General features: G+C 31.8%; 1 protein-coding gene across 1 annotated transcript; it reads right to left on the bottom strand.

Moving 5' to 3' along the window:
• Positions 1-3,706: 3,706 nt before the first annotated feature.
• On the bottom strand, positions 3,707-14,525 carry LOC107448837 (uncharacterized). The gene is made up of 5 exons (XM_087154230.1): positions 14,481-14,525; positions 9,584-9,707; positions 8,178-8,299; positions 6,516-6,648; positions 3,707-3,890 (listed from the first exon to the last, which is right to left on the bottom strand). Exons 1-5 carry the CDS (start codon positions 14,509-14,511, stop codon positions 3,752-3,754), a joined length of 549 nt encoding a protein of 182 aa, XP_087010356.1. The 5' UTR covers positions 14,512-14,525; the 3' UTR covers positions 3,707-3,751.
• Positions 14,526-21,689: the final 7,164 nt, after the last annotated feature.

Raw genomic sequence — 21,689 nt, 5'->3', positions numbered from 1 at the left:
TCAAAAAACAAAATAATTTTTCAAGTTCACATAACTCACTTTTTTAATAAAAAAAAAACTTTAAGCTGTTAGAATTTCTTTGCAAATTTCTCAGACAATGGCAATTTCTAAAAGTTTTATCCCAAATTGTTTGAATTTCTTGGTTAAATAGCAATTTATTTAATTGTTTATTTATTAAACTATTATTTTACTATATTCATCTAAAATAGTTAAATAATCAAAGATGATATTCAAACTGTTAAGTGAGAGATAAAACGTTTATTAATTGTTGGATTAAAATGTAGAAAAACAGAATTCTACCCGTGCCAACTAAGCGAGCTTTATAAAGCCATTTTGATCCGTGAAGTTGAGTACATATTGTAGCTGAGAGTGCTAATCATTTATTCTTATGACTAGTTTAACAGGAATTCGAATCCTAGTGTTGATACTGCGAAATTTCTGCTCCAGTGTATTGCTTCAGTGTTCTGATCCAGTGTTCCGCTCCAGTGTTTTGCTGTCTTCAATCGGTGTGACCCTGGACCATTAGAACACGAAAGTATCACGCGTAGATGGTGCAGCTCCCATTAAGTTCCAATGTCCGTTTAAGTTTCATTTTTATGGTTTGAAACTTATGCTAGTTGTAAATTTTTACAAAACCATACAGATTTGTATTTGCAATTTTTAACCGAACCAGTTGTAAACGATTACAAACCCGAAGGTGAAAATATGTTCTTAACCATAAACTTTATAATTAATCAGATCTATAGATTGCTGTCGGTTATTTTACGTAGTTTTAGTAACAGTGTATATTTGCGAATTTTGCTTTATGAGTATTAGATTTAGATGTGTATTTGCTACATGTATGTTATTTGTGTTTTTTTTATGATTATAATCGTTGCTTGATTAGTCTATTTATGAAAATAATGCTCCAGATCATAGTAATAATTTCTGCTACGGGGCAAATATGGAGAAAAAAATTAAAAAACTATTTAGATTCTGAATTATTTTTAACTATACGTACTTTTGCACTTTTGATCCTATGATTTATTAAGTCCTATGATTTATTAATATCTCTCTCAGTTTATAAACCAAATGAGAAAAAAAGTCTTTAAAGGATAAATTTCAAACCTTTTTTTTTTTATTACCACTCTTTGCACGAGTTCGTCTCACATCGTAAGGCACGGTTTCCAGAAGATCGCAAAGGTCAAGTCTCACAGACAGCAGTCAGTGACTAGGTGGGCAATCATTTTGATCAGAATGCGAAAGGGCTGAGGTTGCGTGTTATGGGTTCCGTTCACTTGCTTGACTTGGTGTGCTGGAGAAAAGCAGGGGAGTCACCCCCTTAGCAGATGATCAAAATTGTGACTGCAAGTCTTCGGATAAACATCAGCGATGCCTCAAAAACAGACGCTAATAGCCTATTGAGATGCTCTAGTGCGACGTAAATAAAGTATTACTATTAGTACTATTACTTGTTGTAAGGGTTTTTTAAGTTTCTGGATGTGCTCAATAAGACATTTTGTTGAATAAAAAACCGTTTTATTAGATAATACTATCAAATCTGAAATCAATATTTTTCATCCTTGAGTTAAATATATTTTTAATTCACACAAACTTCAATATTAGTATTTCTAAGGTTACAATACCTGAACTTGAGATACGATACCAAAAGGCAAGTGTGAATTTGATTGCAACCGATTGTATGCAGGTTTGCCCTTTCACCCCAAAATAGCCTGTTTGACACTCTTCAGTGGCCTGTATCTGATATTTTATATTAGAAAATGAAAGAAAAGATGCTGTTAGACAAGATGCGATTCGTATCTTTGATTTAAGATTCTGATAGTAACAATAACATTCAATGTGCAAGGAGAGGAAGAATCACATCTGCAGGAGTACGCTCGTTATGTAAAAAAGAAAATGTATGAAAAAGTTTGTGTGTGGTAAATACGTAAAGAATTGTATCCTCTGAGATTTTAATGTATGTATATAAAGAGAATTAAAATATTTGAAAAGAAAATTAACAGCTGTTAGAAAAGATACAATTCGTATCTTTGATTTAAGATTCTGATAATATCAATAACATTTAATGTGCAAGGAAAAGAGAAGTCACATCTGTAGGTGTAAATTCATTAGGTAAAAAAAATTTATGAAAAGTAAAACAAACAAAAAAATGAAAAATATGAATATTGATGTTTGTGTGTAGTAAATACGTAAAGAATTGCACCCTCTGAGATTTTAATGTATGTATATAACGAAAATTAAAATATTCGAAAAGAAAATTAACAGCTGTTAGAAAAGATACGATTCGTATCTTTGATTTAAGATTCTGATAATATCAATAACATTTAATGTGCAAGGAAAAGAGAAGTCACATCTGTAGGTGTAAGTTCATTAGGTAAAAAAAATGTATGAAAAATAAAACAAAAATAAACACAATGAAAAATATGAATATTGATGTTTGTGTGTAGTAAATACGTAAAGAATTGCACCCTCTGAGATTTTAATGTATGTATATAACGAAAATTAAAATATTTGAAAAGAAAATTAACAGCTGTTAGAAAAGATACGACTCGTATCTTTGATTTAAGATTCTGATATTAATATATATATATATATATATATATATATATATATATATATATATATATATATATATATATATATATATATATATATATATATATATATATATATGCCAAGGCGAAAATGTTTTTCATTTGCAGTGTATATTATTATAAATTTATGTCAATTTGACTCTGTATATTGTATATATAAAATAAATTAATGATTAAGGGATACCAGCTTCTAAAAAATTTTATATTCTTTCAGTAATTATAGAAAAAAGAGGTGCTTCTTCGGAAAAACTAATACCCAAGGTTTTTTTTTTTTTTTTTTTGAGGAAACTTCTTCAAACTTCTTCCAAACTCTTCAAACTTCTTCTGAGGAAACTTCTTCCGAAATTTCGTAGAACTATTTAATGTAATAACCAAATAACTTGATATATGTTACAAGCTCATAGTTATAATTTTTGCTATAGGGTGTCCAAGAACATTATTTTTCTTTGAAATGTATGAGAAATCGCATGACCTAAACACTTTTTAAGATATAAAAATATTATCTATTTTTTTAGAAATATGAGAAAATGAGTTTGTATAGTAGTGTTAAATTAAGTGAAGTATAATGCAAAATAGTGTGTAATAGTGTTAGTTAAACAATAAAATTATAATAGTCTAAGAAAATAATAATATATAAAAATAAGATAAAAAATAATAAAAACAGATGATTTTTGGTAAATTGCGTTTAAAGTTTTCATAACGTTCTTCCTCGGAATTTACGTCATCATAAAATGTTTTTTCAAGTTTCTTTTCACACACAATTCCTGCTAGAAACACTATTACTAAACAGTTAATTAACACGGTAAATTTTTATATTGTAATTTATTCTAATTTTTCCAGCAATAAGTAATTAAATAATCTTCCTTTAAATTAACATAAATGCTTGCAGTTTTTACCCTCAAATAAATACTTACCTTCCTGAAAATGAGCTTGTCTTAATTTTTGTCTTTCATTTTAAATTTAATAGGCAAATAATTTAAAGAACTAGAAATAATTTAAAAGAATTATTTTGTTTTACAATGATAAGATGGAATAGGAATAATTTTAACAGTTAGAAAGCATACGGATCATGTGCTTGACCTCATATGAGGAAATAAATGAAATGAAACACGTTTAGTATGAACTCTTTTTATTTAATTTTAATAATATTTATAACTCTAAGGTGAAGGAATAATTGCACAAACACTGTGTTGTAATTCTCTGTAAGGTTCCATAACTCGGAGGAACAGATGGTAGTAGTTTTTGCATCTCTCTGCAATTTTTGTATAATGGCAGGTCATCATTTTATCAAAATGTCTAAAAAAACATAAAAAGAAAAAATAGTTAGGTGAGGATTTTAATTCAGAACCACAATTTACTTCGAATACTGCGTCAAACATACACATATACCACCTTGATCAAAAAGTTCCCAGAATAACCTCCAGGTGGCGCTACCATCGTTCCGATTTGAGTTCTGTTTTTTTATTTTATTTTTATTTTTATTTTTTTTTTATTAAGTTGGTACACTGTTGTTGATATTCCCTCTAAATCATAGCGTCATAGCTTGACATTTGCAAAAGTTACGTAGCCAAGAGTACATCTATTTCTGCGTGTGTTGGCGTTTTTCTTACAATTTTAGAAATGGATTTAAATTTGCAACAACGAACTTGCATTAAATTTTAAGTAAAAAACGGATTTAATGGTGCGCAAACGTTGGAAATGTTGGAAAAGTGTTTCGGCAACGATTCTCCAAAGAAAACGGTCGTTTACCAGTGACACGAGCGGTTCAAAAGGGGTCGTGAGTCAATCGAAGATGATGAACGCAGTGGCAGACCATTGACATCGAAAAAAGACGAAAACATGGATAAAGTAAAAGAAATGTTGGTCAATAACCGCACATTAACCATCATAGAGATAGCGGAGGGCTTGAACATTGCCTATAGATCCGTCCAAGACATTTGGATTTGGGATTCCGTCTTGTGGAAGCAAAGTTGGTGCCAAAAGACCTCAATTTCATGCAAAAAAGAGACCGTGTTGACGTCGCAAAAGGCATGATTTGCGAGGCTGAATCCGATGCCACATTCATCAAAAAAGTCATTACTGGAGACGAGACGTGGGTTTATGAGTACGATACGCAATCCAGACATCACTTAAGTGAATGGCGTTCATCAAATGGTAATGACATTCATCAAAGTAAAAATCGCAGGAAGCACTGATGGACATACCGAAAACCAATATATATATATATATATATACACAGTCCAGTCACATTAATGTGACCACCACCTACTTTCGCTGTCAACGTGAAATAACCAATCACAGAGTGCAGGTGGCTGCACATTACAGTGTAGTCTATATATTGGATGTCCTAGGGCATCGAGAAGCATTTCAGTCGTTGGCGCAATGCAGAAATGTAGCGATTTATCCGACGTCCGAAAGGGCATGATTATTGGCTTTCGGGCCAAAGGTGGAAGCATTTTGGAAACGACTGATTTTGTGAACTGTTCGCGGGCCGCCGTGGTAAAAGTATACCGTGTATGACAAAATGGCACTAAACAAAGCAAGCGGCATGGCACATGTAGTGCACCACGGGCCAAAGATGGCAGAGGCGAACGAATGCTACGGAGATGCGTTTCGACAAATGGACGTGCAACTGCTGAGCAACTGACCGTCCAGATGAACCAAGGGGCTACCAAGAGTGTATCCTCAACAACTGTTCAGTGAACGTTGCTGCGCATGGGCCTCCGCAGCAGACGCCTGGTTAATGCACCTATGCTGACTGCTGTTCATCGGTGACGAAGGCAGGAATTTGCACGCCAGTACCGCAACTAGACGTCCACAGAGTGGCAACAGGTGGCTTTTTCCGATGAATCACTTTTTATGCTCCATGAGACGTATGGACGTTGGCGTATACGGCGTGAAACGTCTGAAAGCAAACACCCTGAAACAATTGCCGGAAGGCTGCAGGCTGGAAGAGGGAGCGTTATGGTTTGGGGAATGTTTTCCCGGCATTCACTGGGTGCACTCATCTTTGTGGAAGGCACGATGGATCAGTACAAGTGCGTATCTGTCCTTGCGGACCATGTCCACCCCTACATGCAAATGATTTGTCCTCAGAATGATGGATTCTACCACCAGGACAATGCGAGGTGTCATAAAGCTCGCAGTACATGTGCGTGGTTCGAAGAGCACCAGGATGAATTTACCGTACTCCCCTGGCCAGCAAACTTAGCGGATTTAAACCCAAACGATAATGTGTGGGACCACCTCGATCGGGTTGCTTGCGCCATGGATCCTCAACCGCGTAATCTTGCTCAGTTGGCCACGGCACTGGAGTCGGCATGGCTCAACATCCCAGTGAACACTTTTAGAAACTTAATTGACTCTCTTCCAGCACGTCTCGTAGCGGTCTGCTCTGCCAAAGGTGGTTATTATGGCTTTTGACAGGTGGTCACATTAATCTGACTGGACTGTGTGTATATATATATATATATATATATATATATATGTCAAACGACGACTATTTACATTTTATTAAAGTGTCACTTGCAAAAAATGATCTTGTATTGAAACTGAAAGCATTTTCTACATTTCACGAAAGCGTTATTTATAAACAATAAGTTGAATTTAAAACGAAACGACAGAAATATTTTTCGCTTAGTTTAGTTTTTTCATGATAGATGCAAATAAATTTATGGGGCTATTTGCAAACTAAATAGTTTGTAGAAATACTTTTTCGTATATCATGAAGATTAAAGTCTTGTATAATGCTTAACTTATTCCTACTATGTTTTAATGTAAAAACAGAGGTGAAAAAAAATATCTTGAAATTTTTAGATTCCATAAATTAAAATGTTTGATTAAAATGTGAACAAGAAGCCAAAAATGGAGGTATAAATATTAAAGTGCGAGTAGCGAAATCAACGCTTTTCAATAACTTACTTGCACAACGCTCTTTCCATTGCAACGACGTCAAATGGATTTGCACCAGGTTTTTGATACTCTGCGAAGTAATCAGCAAAGCATTCCTCACCAGGATCAGTAAACATCATTGAATCACAGTCTCCTTCTATATCTAAGTAAATAAAGAAATATTTCAACATCAAAATATATATGACAAGTGGTCCATATTGAACTTTCCTTTCTTCTAATCAGTCATTTTGCTGCTTAAACGCAAGTATTTTGTAAAAGTGTGACATAAAGTGTAAAATGTTACTCCAAACACAAGGGATTTAAAGCAGGATTTAATTGTTAAGCTGAGTAATACAAAGTTAGGTCACTGTAAACAAAAGAGCTAATTGGGTTTGATCTTTGATGTTTCAGGAATTTCCAATTTATTGCTAAATGTGCAATTTTTGATTAAATTTCGAGTCATGTCTTGTAACACGGTGTAAAATTTCACGTCGCAAAAAAGCTCTCATGCAGCAAGACCAACTAAAATGCTTCTGTTTGTGGATCAAAAATGCTTCGAAATTAGGCAAAGAACTCTAAATTCACACTCTTCTTCTACCTAAAAATAACTGTTTGCAAAGGAATATATTTGCAGGAACTACAATAAATGGCTTTTTAAAAATAATAATGACTGCGAGAAATAACAGTTGCAACTATACAATGTTAAACACAATGTTGCTATTGCAGAATGCTTAACATGATGTAGCTACTATGCAATGCAAAACACAACGTTTCTACTGTACTATATGTACGAAGGAATATTTATTAATACATTTCATACATTGTACTATTTTGCATTTTTAATAAAAATCAACATTTGCAGATTAAACTACATTATGAAACAATAGTTTATTGTATTAGTTTCGATTGGCTTATAAGCAACCTTACAATTAAAAAACAGCTCAATTTCTATTTTTTTTTTTGCTTATTTAAGTCTGAGTATAGTACATTTCAGTATAAGAACTACAAAATTTTGGTGTTACACTTTTGTTTTCTTTATAATGAATGGATGGATGCTACGGATTATGATTGTGTTCATAAATTGTGTCCCACTGAAATAAAGTCCCTCGGATCTTGTGCAATAACTGGACGCAAAGAAATCCAATAAGAGCTAAACATAAATATTAGAAAATATTGTATCTAAACATATATTTACAATGAATTTCTCATTTCCTGCTCCATCTAGGCGAGAAAGAAATTGAATATGTATTGAAAAAGGGGGAAATGGTGTTCCAGTGTTGCAAAGCCATCAATGTTGATAGCCAATATATCTGCCATGTTTATATATGATTTGAAATATATATTGAATTTATGTTTGTATACACTTGAAATATTTAGATGAACTTGCACAAACTGAGCTTAGTTAATTTTTGCACCGAATTAAATAGCATTTTACTTTGTGTTAAGCCTAATTCCAGGAAGCCTCAATTCTAGCTCAATACCCATTCAACTCATGCCGTTCGTTGCCTCCATTAGGCTTAAAAGTTATCCCGCTCTTATTAAAATGTTTTTCTAGCTTCCTTTTTAAAATCCTATCAACAACATGTTGTGCTTCAATTTAAATAGCACTAATGAATTGAAGAACCACAAATAACAAATTAACTTTAAGAATCATTTACGATCTTACAATATAAGAATATAGAAATATAGTACCTTTTAAATCATTACTGCATACTGCACTCAAATTGTCATGATATTTCCTGGCTGCATCAGCAAATCCTGTTTTACATTCTTCAGCTGCTTGTATCTGATATTTTGCTATTTTTGGTTCATGTCTATAAATGAAAAGTAAAAGCAATATTACTTTCTGATGAATCAGTTTAAATTACTCCATTTTAATAAAATATTTCTTTCATTGCAAAAATATACAGGTGCTAGTAATCATCAAGATATTTTGTGACATAAAAAAAAATTTACATTTGCACTTACATTATACTTTTAAATACTTTTTTTTTGCCTGCCGATACGAAAACCTTTTTGCACTTAAAAGTTTTATTGATTTTCTAGCACTTAACGAATTTTTCGATTTCAACCTACTAGCATAATCGTACTTGGTACAAGTGGAAGAAGCTTGAAGGATCATCCCCAACCCACACTACTGGGATGAATTGGAAGAGGTTTTAGCAAACAGCTTTTAAATCTTAAAACAAATCTGCTAGCATGAATCGGTTAGTTAAAATTGCAGACATAAAATTTTGAAAAGATTGGAGAAGTGTAAATATCTTGGAAAAAGTTATACCTAAAATGCTTCTAATAAAGCTTATCGACGGCTTGAAAATTCTTTGGCTATTACATAGTTAAAAACACTACTTTACGTTTGATGAAAAAAAATTCTCTTAACTTAATACCAATACTAATTCGATAGAAATGTATTGCAGTGCAATTCACCGTTTTCCGTAGAAAACGTTACATAGTTCTGCAATATGAAAAGCAATCAGTAGTATACAACTGGTTACACAGCACTGCAGTTTTAGTGAACGAAAAAAGTTTCAGATTAGCATCTTATTAGACCATATTATGGTTCTAGTTACTGACATTATGACCAAGTCAGGGGAAAAATTTTAAGTTGACCAGTGATTTTTGAGAATCTCTTAAACGTATTTTCGAGTTAATTGTTATCGAAGTTTAACTTGAGTGTACTTTACTGCTTTTCTTTTTGACAGTTATATATTTTCAAGAACCCTAATTTTAAAACTTTATGATTAAAGATATATGATAGAAATCAGGAGCATAGATCAACTAACATTAATTAATATTAACTCTAATAAATATTAACTTTAAGTTGGAAAAGTATGAAAAGGAAAGTTTTCAAAGGAAAAATTTATAGAAATTCGTGTTCTGATTCAAATTGTCCTTAGTTTGAACCAGAACTCGTACATTGAAATGTAATATCATAGAAAATGTTCTAATGATAATGTATACCTACTTTTGTATCATTAAAGGTGGTCAAACATGGCTTTAAGGGACTTAATTTTTCCATCAGCTACAATTTTGGTATATACTAGTTGTAAATAATATTACGAGTAAGAATTTAATTACAATTTTAAGAAAAGACTTACTGGCACCAGCCTCCACTATAATCAGCGTTCCATTTATATTGGAACACTTTACTCAGATAGCAATAATAGGGGGACAAATAGTCAACGTCTTCATCCTCTTGAGAATAAGCCAAGCCAATTACGACTAAAAGAAAACAATAAATATATATATATATATATATATATATATATATATATATATATATATATATATATATATATATATATATATATATATATATATATATATATATATATATACACTGGTTATCATAAATTAAGGAAAAATCACAAAAATAGCGATAACTCTTTCAAAAGTAAGCCAAACCGTGCAAAATTTGCATATGTTGTCCACTAAGAGTAGCTGAGTAAAATTGCAATATGCAAATTAGTGGCGCTGCACTCGGCTTACGTCATCTGCCTGGAGCATAAAAGTCCAAGTTTGAGAGAAAGCACACAAATTTTACTGTGATTGCGACATTGAAAATCTGAGATAGCCAATTCGTAATAATGACCTCTAGGCATCATTTGCCTGAAGAACTACGATGGAGAGCCATCGGGAGACTAGAGGCAGGGCAGAGTCAATCAGAAGTGGCCAGATGGCTAAATGTGAGTCCATCTGTGGTTCATAGACTTTGGAGGCAATTTCAAACCACAGATTCGGCATCTAGGAGGTTCAGTCAAGGACGGCCAACTGTTACGACCAGTGCCGATGACCGATATTTGACATTAAGTGCACGCAGGAATAGAACCGCTACTCCGACACATCTTAGATCCTCTCTTGCTGCAGCCACCGGAAGGTTGGTGTCAACGTCAACTCTGCGCAGAAGGCTCCACGAAGGTGGTCTGTATGCGAGACGACCAGCCATTTGCGTGCCGCTCACATCACGCCATAGGAGAGACCGTTTGCAGTGGGCCCGACAACATGTCCACTGGACGTCAGATCAATGGAGGCCTGTTCTCTTTACGGATGAGTCCAGGTTTAGTCTAGAAAGTGACAGTAGACGTTATTTGATATGGAGAGAACCTGGGACCCGTTATCATCCATCAAACATCCGTGAAAGAGATGCATACGGAAGAGGCAGTGTCTGTGTTTGGGGAGGCATATCCTTAGGAGGGCGCACATACCTCCATGTCTTTCCAAGGGGAACCGTGAATGCTCAGGTTTATCGAGACAACATCCTTGATGCTTATGTGCGCCCATATGCCGGGGCAATTGGTGATTGCTTCCTGTTACAGGACGATAATGCAAGACCACACAGAGCTCGCATTGTTGATGATTATCTTCAACAGGAAACAATTACTCGCATGGAGTGGCCAGCTCGATCCCCGGACTTGAATCCTATCGAGCACGTTTGGGATGCTCTAGGGAGGCGTGTATCTGCCATCAATCCGCCCCCTCAGACCCTTGCCACGCTTGCAACTGCTTTACAAGAGCAATGGCTCTCACTTCCTATTGAACTGATAGACCGCATAATTGAAAGCATCACACATCGCTGTTTGTGCTGTATTGCTTCTAGAGGCAATCATATTCCATATTAAAGGTACTTTTTCTATTGCAAACCGATACTTCCAATTTGTTTATTTTATACATGTGCTAATTTCTATACTACTATTAATGTCTGATAATTTCTTTTTATGTTGTTTAATACCTTACTATGTGTTGTATATTGTGGGTAAGTTTCATAAAATTCCATGTGTAATTTCTTGAGTTATCGCGATTTTTGTGAATTTTCCTTAATTTATGATAACCAGTGTATATTACATATATATTAAAGATTAATAAAATGAGAAGGAAAAAAAATTATACATTTTTTTTTAAAAAATAATATTGAAAAGCCGGAAAACAATAAAGGAAAAGATAAAATGTCTTAATCAATTTACACGAACAGATCGGCAAAAAGGATATTGTATCCATATAGTCGAAGTAATATTGTATCTATATACAAATCTAATATTGTTTCAATATAATCAAAGCAAAATATATCATTATAATAGTGTGAGGAGCACTAAAATAAAAATTGTAAAATGAAAGAACACATTAAGTTAAAAATATATCACGTAAAAACCAGAAAATAAAATGTAAAGAAAAAACAGAACAAAACACGAAACGAAATCTTTAAAGAGAGTGATGAATTCAAATGGACTTACATGTACGGGAAACTCTCAAGAATGATTTAAAATATTTTCGTAATAAGATTGCCAGTTTACAAAGGCTTAGTTACCTACTTAAGCATTATGCTTATTTTACCTAATTTACTTAATTAATTAACTTAATTAAGTAAATTAGGTAAAATAAGCATAATGCTTACTTACTTAATTAACTTAATTAATTAACTTTAACTTACTTAATGTGTTCTTTTTTTCTTCGAATTTTTTTAGTGCTCCTCACACTATTTTACTGATATATTTTGTTTGGTTATATTGATATGCTGAACCCTACGCTCACAATAATAACATGAGAAAGCAAAGATTTTTAAAATAAAAAAACGATTTTTTTTAAATCCATTTTCAATGCAAACCCGAATTCTATCCTAGTCCACGTTCACAGATACAGCCAATTCAACAGCCATCCTTTCAAATTATTGGATTGAAGATAGTGCGTCATAAATGAATATAAGTGACGCTTACTATTTAGGCATTTGGGGACAGTGTAAATCTCAAAAAGTAAAATTTAAAATTAAAATTTAAATTTGGCCGAAAGGTGATTTGAAAGTTATGGCAAAACAGTTTAGCTTTGAAATTTTCCACTTTCAACGTAAAGTTGGTTTTGTTGTTACGGGTTTTTTTTTAGAAATCTGATAATTTGAAAAATAATACCTCAGAGCAGCCTGACACTAATGTAACTGAAATAGTTTGGTAGATTGAGTACCTTGAGTAAATTAAAAATAGGTTAACCATAGTTGTGCTATTGGATCCAATTGACGTACTATATGCCCTCAAAGTGAAGATAGCACTTTAAATAAATTATCTGCAGTCCTACCTCCACTATTGGTAAAAAACTTGCAATCCTACTGAAATTTCTATTAAAAGAACTATTTTTTGCTCTGAAATCAGGAAACTATCCATGATTTTGGGTGGTACGAAATAGTGATGAAGTGATTGAAAGTCTTAAAACATGTAATAATATAGCTTCTATGAGCACGTTTGATTTTGTTAATCTTTTGACCGCCTTGCCTCTTGAACTCTTATTATTAGCAATTTCTAATTTAGTTCAATTTGCCTCTGCACAAATAAAATTTTGTATTGATAAATTTCTAGTTCTTTTAAAAAAATGTCTTTCTAACATTTACATTAATAATGACTGTTTTTAACTCCAACAAATTAATATTTCCATGGCAGCTACTTTTAGTTCAACTATGACTAACCTATTTTTAATTTACTATGAAAAACAATTATGTAACGAGATAAATTATAATTATTTTTTTATGTTGCCGATATATTGATGACATTTCTGCATTAATTTTCTTAGTTTCAAAGCTTACATCATTCAATTTATGCTAGTTGTTTAAATCTTGTTAAAACTATTGATGATGATATTGCTATATATTTTTTAGATTTGCGTATATTATAATACATTTTATGGATATACAAGCTACGAAGTCACTATCTCCGTATACGATGAACGTTAAGACTTTACATTTAAGGTACTCAGTTTACAGAACCATTTCAGTTGCACATTGTGTCAAGGTGCTCAGAGGTATTATTTCTCAAATTATACAAAACTAACTTTACTTCGGAAGTGGAAAATTTCACAGCTAAATTCTTTTGCAATAACCCCCAATTAATTTTGTCCATCTCTTTTTAGCCCCGGTTTAAATTTTCTTTTTGAGATTTACATTGTTCACAAATACATAAACCGTAAACATCACTTGCACTCATTTATGACGCACCATCTTTAATCCAATAATTTGGAAGGATGCTTATGATGTGATGGTATCTGTGAACGTGGAATAGGATAGAATTTGGATGTGCGCTAACTATGGATTTAAAAGTTTTTGGTTTTATACTTAAAAAATCTTTGCGTTCTTATGTTATCATTGCTACTGTAGGGTACAGCCAACAGCAACCCGGCCTACAGCTTATGAGGCTTCGTCACGTTGCTATACACTTCACGTTGCTCGACACTTTTTTCGTTCAAATATATGTATTATTGTTGCTGGTAGCTGATGAGTTACAACACTTTTTATTATATTATATATATATATATATATATCAAATCAATATTTCTATTTTATTTACTAAAAATAAAAAGCTTCAGATTCAAAAATGAATTATTTTGCGTTATAGTTTTAAAAGGATATATAATTTGTAATAAATCTAAAAGATATATAATTTATATATAAAACATATATAATATATATTTAAAGGATATATAATTTGTATAAAATTAAAAATCATAATGAGACGTTGAACACTGGACGTGTTCAGCCATAAGAAATATCCAAACTTCCGTCATCTGAAGCATTATACTTTCTAATAAGTTGCATAATACTTAATAAATGTTTTAGCTTTATAAAACGAATCTATAAGCATTATAAGCATGTAGTTTCTGAACAAAAAAAATTCTAATTCAATTTGAAAATGAGGCACTGGGCACCTATCATTACCGCCAAGAACATTATGCACTTTTGATTAAAAATGAAAGATTCTAAATATTAATTTACTCAGTAATATAGAGTTTCAAAAAATAAAATACACAAAAGAGTTAATAATTTCAAAATAAAAACAATGTATTTTCATATTTACATATTTAAAACGTGAAGGAGATACAGTAGGCGCGAAACGTGACAAGTTCCAAACAATAATAATATTTTCTTCTGAGATACTGTTTCTGATAAAACCATCTTTAATACGTAAAATAAAAAATGCATTTAAAAACCAAATAAAAAATAATAAGTGAAGGAATTATACATACGGCATAGAATTAATCCAGAGAACCACTTCATGATGTTCGTGTTGCAGTGAATGTGTAAAGAATTGAACTCGCTGAGATTTTTATGCAAATTTAAAACGAAAATTGACAGCTGTAAAGAAACGATATTATTCATATCTTTGCGCTCTGATAGTAATAATGACCTTGAATCTGCAAGGAAAAGGGCAGTCACTTCCGTAGTTGTGAACAAGTAATATAAAATAAATAACACAATAGAAGTGATAAAAAACTGATTACAATGTCATTACATTTGAATGACGAGTGTTTTCCGAAGTGTTCTCCGAAGTGTTACGAGTGTTTTCCGAATGACGAGAGTTGAATGAAATATTTTAAATGTTAAATCAGAAGCTGAGGGCAAATTCAATAATTTATTTACTTCTTTTTTTTAAATTTTTTTTTCCTTCTCTACTTGATTTTCACTAAATACTAATTTGTAAATTAAACAGAAAACAGACTTCAAAAGTTTTTTTTCAGTACAATGAGGTATTTTTTAATATTTATAAAAAAAACTTTTTTTTTACATGAAAGAAAAAATGCGAGATGAACTGAACTGAAGTAACGTACCTACCCCTTAGAAACATGGACCAATAACTTGACAGTATTCACTTCTGACAGCTGGCCTTAAATATATCTAATTTTACTATATTTATTGTACAAATAAAATATATCAGATCAAATAAACAAATTTTTTTTATTACTTACTGAAATTTTACACTAGTCCAGTAATTATAGCAAAAGAAGAGTCATTTTGCTGACAAATTAATTACACCAAGGTATTTTTCAATAGAGTGTTTTGTTACCTCATAATAAATGGTATCTGAAAACTTTCATATTGTGCCCTGCATGCTTCTCCCTTTTTTTGAGTAAAATGGGGTAATTTGAGGGGGCGAGTTGAATTTCGTATTGACTGTGTGACATTGGAGACATCGGACAAACTAGAACCGCTTTCAAATTTAGACGAGATATGTTCGTTTTCAAGAATTCGAAAAATCATCAATTACTGCACATTGTTGAAAGCTTGGGCATACATTTAATTTGGACTGCGCATAAATCATTTTCCCCCCAATCACATCAACTCATCTTGATATCCTGGAATCTTGTTTTATTCATATAAAAGCTGATTTCCTTGTTAACAGTATTAATTCCTTACCACCATAGTGAATGGAAATGCATTTTTCACTAATTTGCCCCTCTCTTCCACTGTGGTTTTTCTTGTTCTGTTTTTTCTATTTTTCTCCCTTGGCTACTGGGGTTTTCTTGGTTTTGTATCTCTCCTTAATTTTCCGTTTTTCGTTGTCAACTTCATGCATTATATTTCAAACCACTTTTTTTCTTGTCATTCACGTCTGGCAAGTCTTGAAAATGGGCGTCTATTTTTGAGCACTTGAAGCATGGTGTTCAAAATTGTACATTTTCGAAGTGAATAAAATTTTTAGTTTAGTAGCTATTACGGCTTTGTTTTCTTGGGGTTATTTATTTAAATGGACGCTTAGTTCATTGTATTTTCTTAAGTTGAATAATATCAGATAATATACACGAGTCAGTAGAAACGACTAGTTCAAAAATTGCAAATAATTAAGTATAAAAATACTATTTTCGGCTGGAATCATGTGCACTTTATAAGGGGTTTCTTCATTATTTCTACTACTCAAAGAACTACTAAAAACCACTACTTTTTATACAGAAAACAAAGCAACTTTTGAAATAGCTGGTTTGACTCGTATTCGTTCTCAGTTCTTTCTCATAAGCGAGTAAAAAATAGATGGCATACAATCTTTCACTTGTCTAAATAGTCTTATAAGGTACGTAATTGATGCGTAAGTGCAAGTCAAAATTAAACTTTCGAACAAAATTAAACTTTTCATGTTTTTGTATACAAAATCCTTATAACTTTTATACTATCAATTTTATCGATTCCTGTTTTATCTGATTCAATTCAGCATAAAAATATAAGTCGGCAGATGTATACGTCATGTGTTCAGATAGCCTCCAGCTAGTATTGTAAAATTGTACTTTAGTATCCAAAGAAGCTCTTTTTATTCATAAGAGGCCTAGCATTTTTTGACCAATGTATTTTATTAACATGTCAGTTCAACTATCAGATTACCACTAGATAGTATTACAAATATTGAACTTTAGTGTCGAAAGAAGCACTTTTTATTCGTAAGAGCCAAGCATTTTTTGACTACTGTATTATATTAACATATCAGTTCAATTATCAGATTACAACAAGATAGTATTGTAAATATTGAACTTCAGTATCGAAAGAAGCACTTTTTATTCGTAAGAGCCCTAGAATTTTTTAACCACTGTATTTTATTAACATGTCAGTTCAATTATCAGATTACCGCTAGATAGTATTGTAAATATTGAACTTCAGTATCGAAGGAAGCACTTTTAATTCGTAACAGCCCAAGCATTTTTTGACCACTGTATTATATTAACATATCAGTTCAATTATCAGATTACAACTAGATATTATTGTAAATATTGAACTTTAGTGTCGAAGGAAGCACTTTTTATTCGTAAGAGCCCTAGAATTTTTTGACCAATGTATTTTATTAGCATGTCACCTCAATTATCAGATTACCACTCGATAGTATTGTAAATATTGTACTTTAGTGTCGAAAGAAGCAAATCCTTTATTCGGTTAAATTTATTTTTCAATTTGTTATTTTTTACAAAACGTGTGTTAATAAGAACTATAATTTAAAGAAACCTAATTTCCAGTAAATCTTTACCAAATGCACCGAAAATATTGACAAAAAAGTAGTTTTAATTCAACCCTTACTTTTGGTTTTATTAACTAAAACTATTTCAACCATCTTCGTTTATGGTTTTTTCAACCATAAACGTCTACGGTAATTTTACTAGAGTTTCTTTTTCTCCGTGTAAATGTTTAAATATGAAAAATGTGTATTTGGGCAAACGTTCTTTAAGGTCAGATCTTCCTGTTTTATTTTTACTGCTCATAAAATTAAGATTCGATATAAGAAATGACGAGTGTGCTCAAATTTAACGAGTCCTATTTCGTCAAATAAGTTTGAAAATAGCAAATAACCTGTAATGTGGTATTATGAGGCATAGCAACAAATTTGATAAAGCACTTCGCGATAATCATTTCGCTGAGTATACCTCTTTTTTCTTCATTTAAATCATTTATTTCGCAATCAGGAAAAACCGATAGGATTTCCAAGAAAGTTCTAATCAATGCCTGATAATTAAAAAAGCACCTGTTGCTTATAGCTAAAGTCACAATAAAATTTCACCACCGTACTTTGTAATTAATTTCCTATTCCTTATTTATCTTTCTAAGAATATTATGCTGTGAAAAAAAGATTATCAAATTATTTTTACTCATGATTTTAAATTTGCACAAACGTTCAGTTTTTTTCCCTTGATATCAATTGATAGATAAAGCAGCAGTTAAAAAGAAATCTGATTACTAAGCAAATACTCTTTAATCAGTTTGAACTTTCACGTTTTATAGTAATAGTACATTACTATGTACAGTGGGCAAATAAAAAAAAAAGAACCACCCTGAATAACTTTAGATCTAATGATGGGATTTTCACCTTCCCATCAATCTTAATGGCTCGACGGGTTGACCTCAAATAAGCTAATTAATAAGTGTATACGATATTTTACTTGCGAAATCAGGTACAAAAACGTACTTTATATGAATAAACGTAACTTTTTTTCAACGGATATGAATTTCTGACACCCAAAATATAGGGGGTAGCCACAATCTGGGAAATACGGTCCCAATAGTTTGGTCAAGAGAGCGCTCCAAAGTTTGAACCCCTTAATGTTAATTTTACTTTTTGAGTATCTCGCTATGTCTCGAGAACTTTTTCAGCGAATTAATAAATTTTACACCCAATTATGAAATTGGTTTATCCAAAGATAAATTCCATGTAAAGAGAAACAATTGTTACACATTTCTTATTTTTTATTATTTTACTTAAGAATGATCGCGAGGTATAAAATTTTTGACATCGTTATAAAGAATGTAATTTTATGTAACAGAATGCTAAAAGTTGTGAAAAATCGATGAAATAGTTGTTGAGAAATTGAATTTCAAAAATGTCAGATACTTAAAATTCGATTTCTCTAAAGTTGAAAAAAATCGGTCAAATAGTTGCTGAGAAATCGAATTTTAAGTATCTGACATTTTTGAAATTCAATTTCTCAACAACTATTTCACCGATTTTTCACAACTTTTGTATTTTACTCTATAAAATTACATTTTTGGAAAATGATGAAAAAAATTTTATACTTTAAAATTCAAAATTTTTTAGCCCATTCTTAAATAAAATAATAAAAAATATAAATAATTGTTAAAAGATATTTTTTGCATGGAATCAGCTTTGAATAAAGTTAAATTGAATAAATTTTACAATTTTGTGTAAAAAATTTTCAATTCGCTTACAACGTTCTCGAGACATACACAAAAAGTAAAATTAACATTAAGGGGTCCAAGCTTTGCATCGCTCTCTTGGCAAACTATTGAGACCAGATTGCGGCTACCCCTCATTTTTTTTTGGGGGGGGGGGGGTCAGAGATTCGAATCCGTCAACAAAGCAAAAAAAAGAACATTTTTGTGTCTGATTTCGTAACCTAAATTATCGTCTGAAATTATCGTTATTAATTAGTATATTTAAGGTCACTCTCTTGAGCCATTAAAATTTAATCTTAGAATGCGCAGATCCAATAATTGGATCAAAAGTTATTCTGGGTGGTCCATTTTTTTAGCGCACTGTACATATATCTTAGATCAGGGGTGTCAAACTCAAAAGCTTACTGGGGCTAAATAAGCAATGCTTAACTTTAGGTGGGCCGCAAAAAAAAAAATCAGTGTTCATAGAAACAAATATTTTTACTTTGAATAGTACATTGCAATAAACATATGTAAAGTAAAATTATTGTTTGATATTTGACATTTCTTCTCTGCTACTATCTTTCTTATTTCGGGAGAAATTTTATTTGCCCAGACTACTTTCAAAGTTGACCCAACGTGAGCGTTGTTAATACGGTTTCGGACTGAAGATTTATTTCCATTCATAACAGAAAATAATTGATCGCACTGATAAGTATTTCCAAACATGGAAATAATTTCATATGCGTATTTTCGAGTTTTTTCAAACCTAGCAGGTAAATAATTGTAAAATTCAGGCACACTCACTTCAATGAATTTTGCCTTCAAATTTGAGTCGCACTGAATCTCAATCACTTCCATTTGCATATTACTGGGTACTGAGTCTACATTTATTGAGAAAATCGAAGAAAAGAAACAAAATTTGTCTTCCAAAGAATTAAAATCTTTAAAACTTGTTTCAAATTCTGCTCTAAGATTTGGAATTTTTTCTGCATATTTTTGATCCGATGCAGTATTCCCGGAATGGCAGGTGCCGCAAGCCAATTAGAATTTTACATTTTCGCGCGTACAATTTAAAATGATCCGTATAGTTTATAAATAAAGTATATTATAATTTTATATGCTAGTTTCCCTTCTAATTAACATTTGTATTTTATTTTTGCTTTGCGTCGGATGTATTGACTGGCCCGCAAAAAAGTTCAGCTCGGGCCGCGAGTTTGACACCCCTGTCTTAGATAATCTTAGCCTTTGTTAATAGTCCCTTTAGTTTTTAGAAAACCGCTTACAAAGTGAAATTATTAATCAGAAAGCACGTGGTTTTAGAAAATACGAGTTAAAATACGTTATTTCATATGCCTTTTAAAACAATTTTGCTGACATCTTGAGAATAAGTTGTGAAATTATTAACATTTATTTTACTTGTGATAGTCTAACAAAAAAAACCAACGATAATCCATAGACTATGCAATAAAACTGATATTTGAGTAGCTGCAAGATCTGAAATCTAGCAAATGTCTTATATTATAAAATGTTTATCAAATTGTATGAAGAACTTTTTTTTGGAACGAACCTCAAGAACCGGTGTATCGTGAAGGTGATCGTCCATAGTGGTTAATGCCATATAGTGGTTAATGTCATATAGTGGTTAATGCCACATAGTGGTTAATGTCATATAGTGGTTAATGCCATATAGTGGATCAAGACAACCTATTCTCTACCTTGAGAGTTCAAGTTTGCATTTTTATAAAAAATGGTATTTTTAAACGGTAAGGACGGCTGGGACTGGAGTGCCCAAAGAGCACTCCACAAATTTTAAATTGAAACTGAATGCAATTGTTCTCAACGGACACAGAAGAATCATGGATAGGAGATCCAAAATTGGCGATTTATCAAAATATAATATAGCCAATACAAAGCCAATCCCGCATAATCAATATTGGGTTTAAAAATACTTTGGCGATCACGAGTCGCCAACAAAACAGTGGGAATTATTACAACCATGTAACTGAAATATATTTGAGTTAAGAAAATTAAGAATTAAAAAGTTATAAATAGATTTTTGTTTCAGATTAGGTGTGGCAGTGAATTAATGAGTCTGCATTAATATTGAAATAAAAAGTTAGCCGTTACATTGATCGATAAGAAAAGAATTAAATATTTTATGCTAGCTTTAAAAGATTTAACTCTTTGATTTAATTTAAATATAATTCGATTCATAAAATAAGTTTAAGTAATTAAAGATATTTTAAAAGGTAGGAAATAAATATGTAATGCCAATTGTGCCATCACACGGTGGTCGGAGAGTGTTTTAAAGTAGACAGTTTAATTTACTGTGTCTTCGAATGCCTAACATCAAATTTGGTGCAGATCGGTGAATTTGGAATTAGTAATGATTACTACACGTATATTACTACACAAATAATATATAATTACTTATAAAATATCAGTATAATTACTACACTAATGAAAATTCTGCTTCATTCATGTGACCTGCCAGCAAAATCAAACGTTGGTAGATCGTAGCCTTTGTTTATGCCACAATTCAGCAACCCTTCCGATTCGATTCTCACACGTGACGTAACTTGCAGGTATCCAATTAAATCTGATCCAAAAATTGATTTAGCATGGAAATAAACTAAGCTTAATAGCTGGAACGTTAACCCGCCATGCACAAGCACGTGATTCGGCAAAACCAAATGATTTCAGAGGTATTCTTCTTCTGGAGTTGCAAGTGCCCAATGGTATTAAATGAGTTTATATTATATAATTTGTATTCTTGTCTTATCCTTTTAGCCTAGTTCTTATTCGTCGTG

This window comes from Parasteatoda tepidariorum, chromosome 10, assembly GCF_982258835.1.
Source record: "Parasteatoda tepidariorum strain Cologne lab strain chromosome 10, Ptep-v5.0, whole genome shotgun sequence".
Classification (NCBI taxonomy): domain Eukaryota; kingdom Metazoa; phylum Arthropoda; class Arachnida; order Araneae; family Theridiidae; genus Parasteatoda; species Parasteatoda tepidariorum.
This window is presented reverse-complemented; position numbering and strand designations above follow the sequence as displayed.

Bases quoted from the DNA above. Each gene is read 5' to 3' on its own strand.
- LOC107448837 (XM_087154230.1), bottom strand. From the start codon at position 14,511: ATGAAGTGGTTCTCTGGATTAATTCTATGCC. The intron at 8,300-9,583 runs GTAAGTCTTTTC...TTTCATTTATAG, and splicing joins TATAGTGGAGGCTGGTGCCA to ACATGAACCAAAAATAGCAA. The intron at 6,649-8,177 runs GTACTATATTTC...TTATTTACTTAG, and splicing joins ATGCAGTAATGATTTAAAAG to ATATAGAAGGAGACTGTGAT.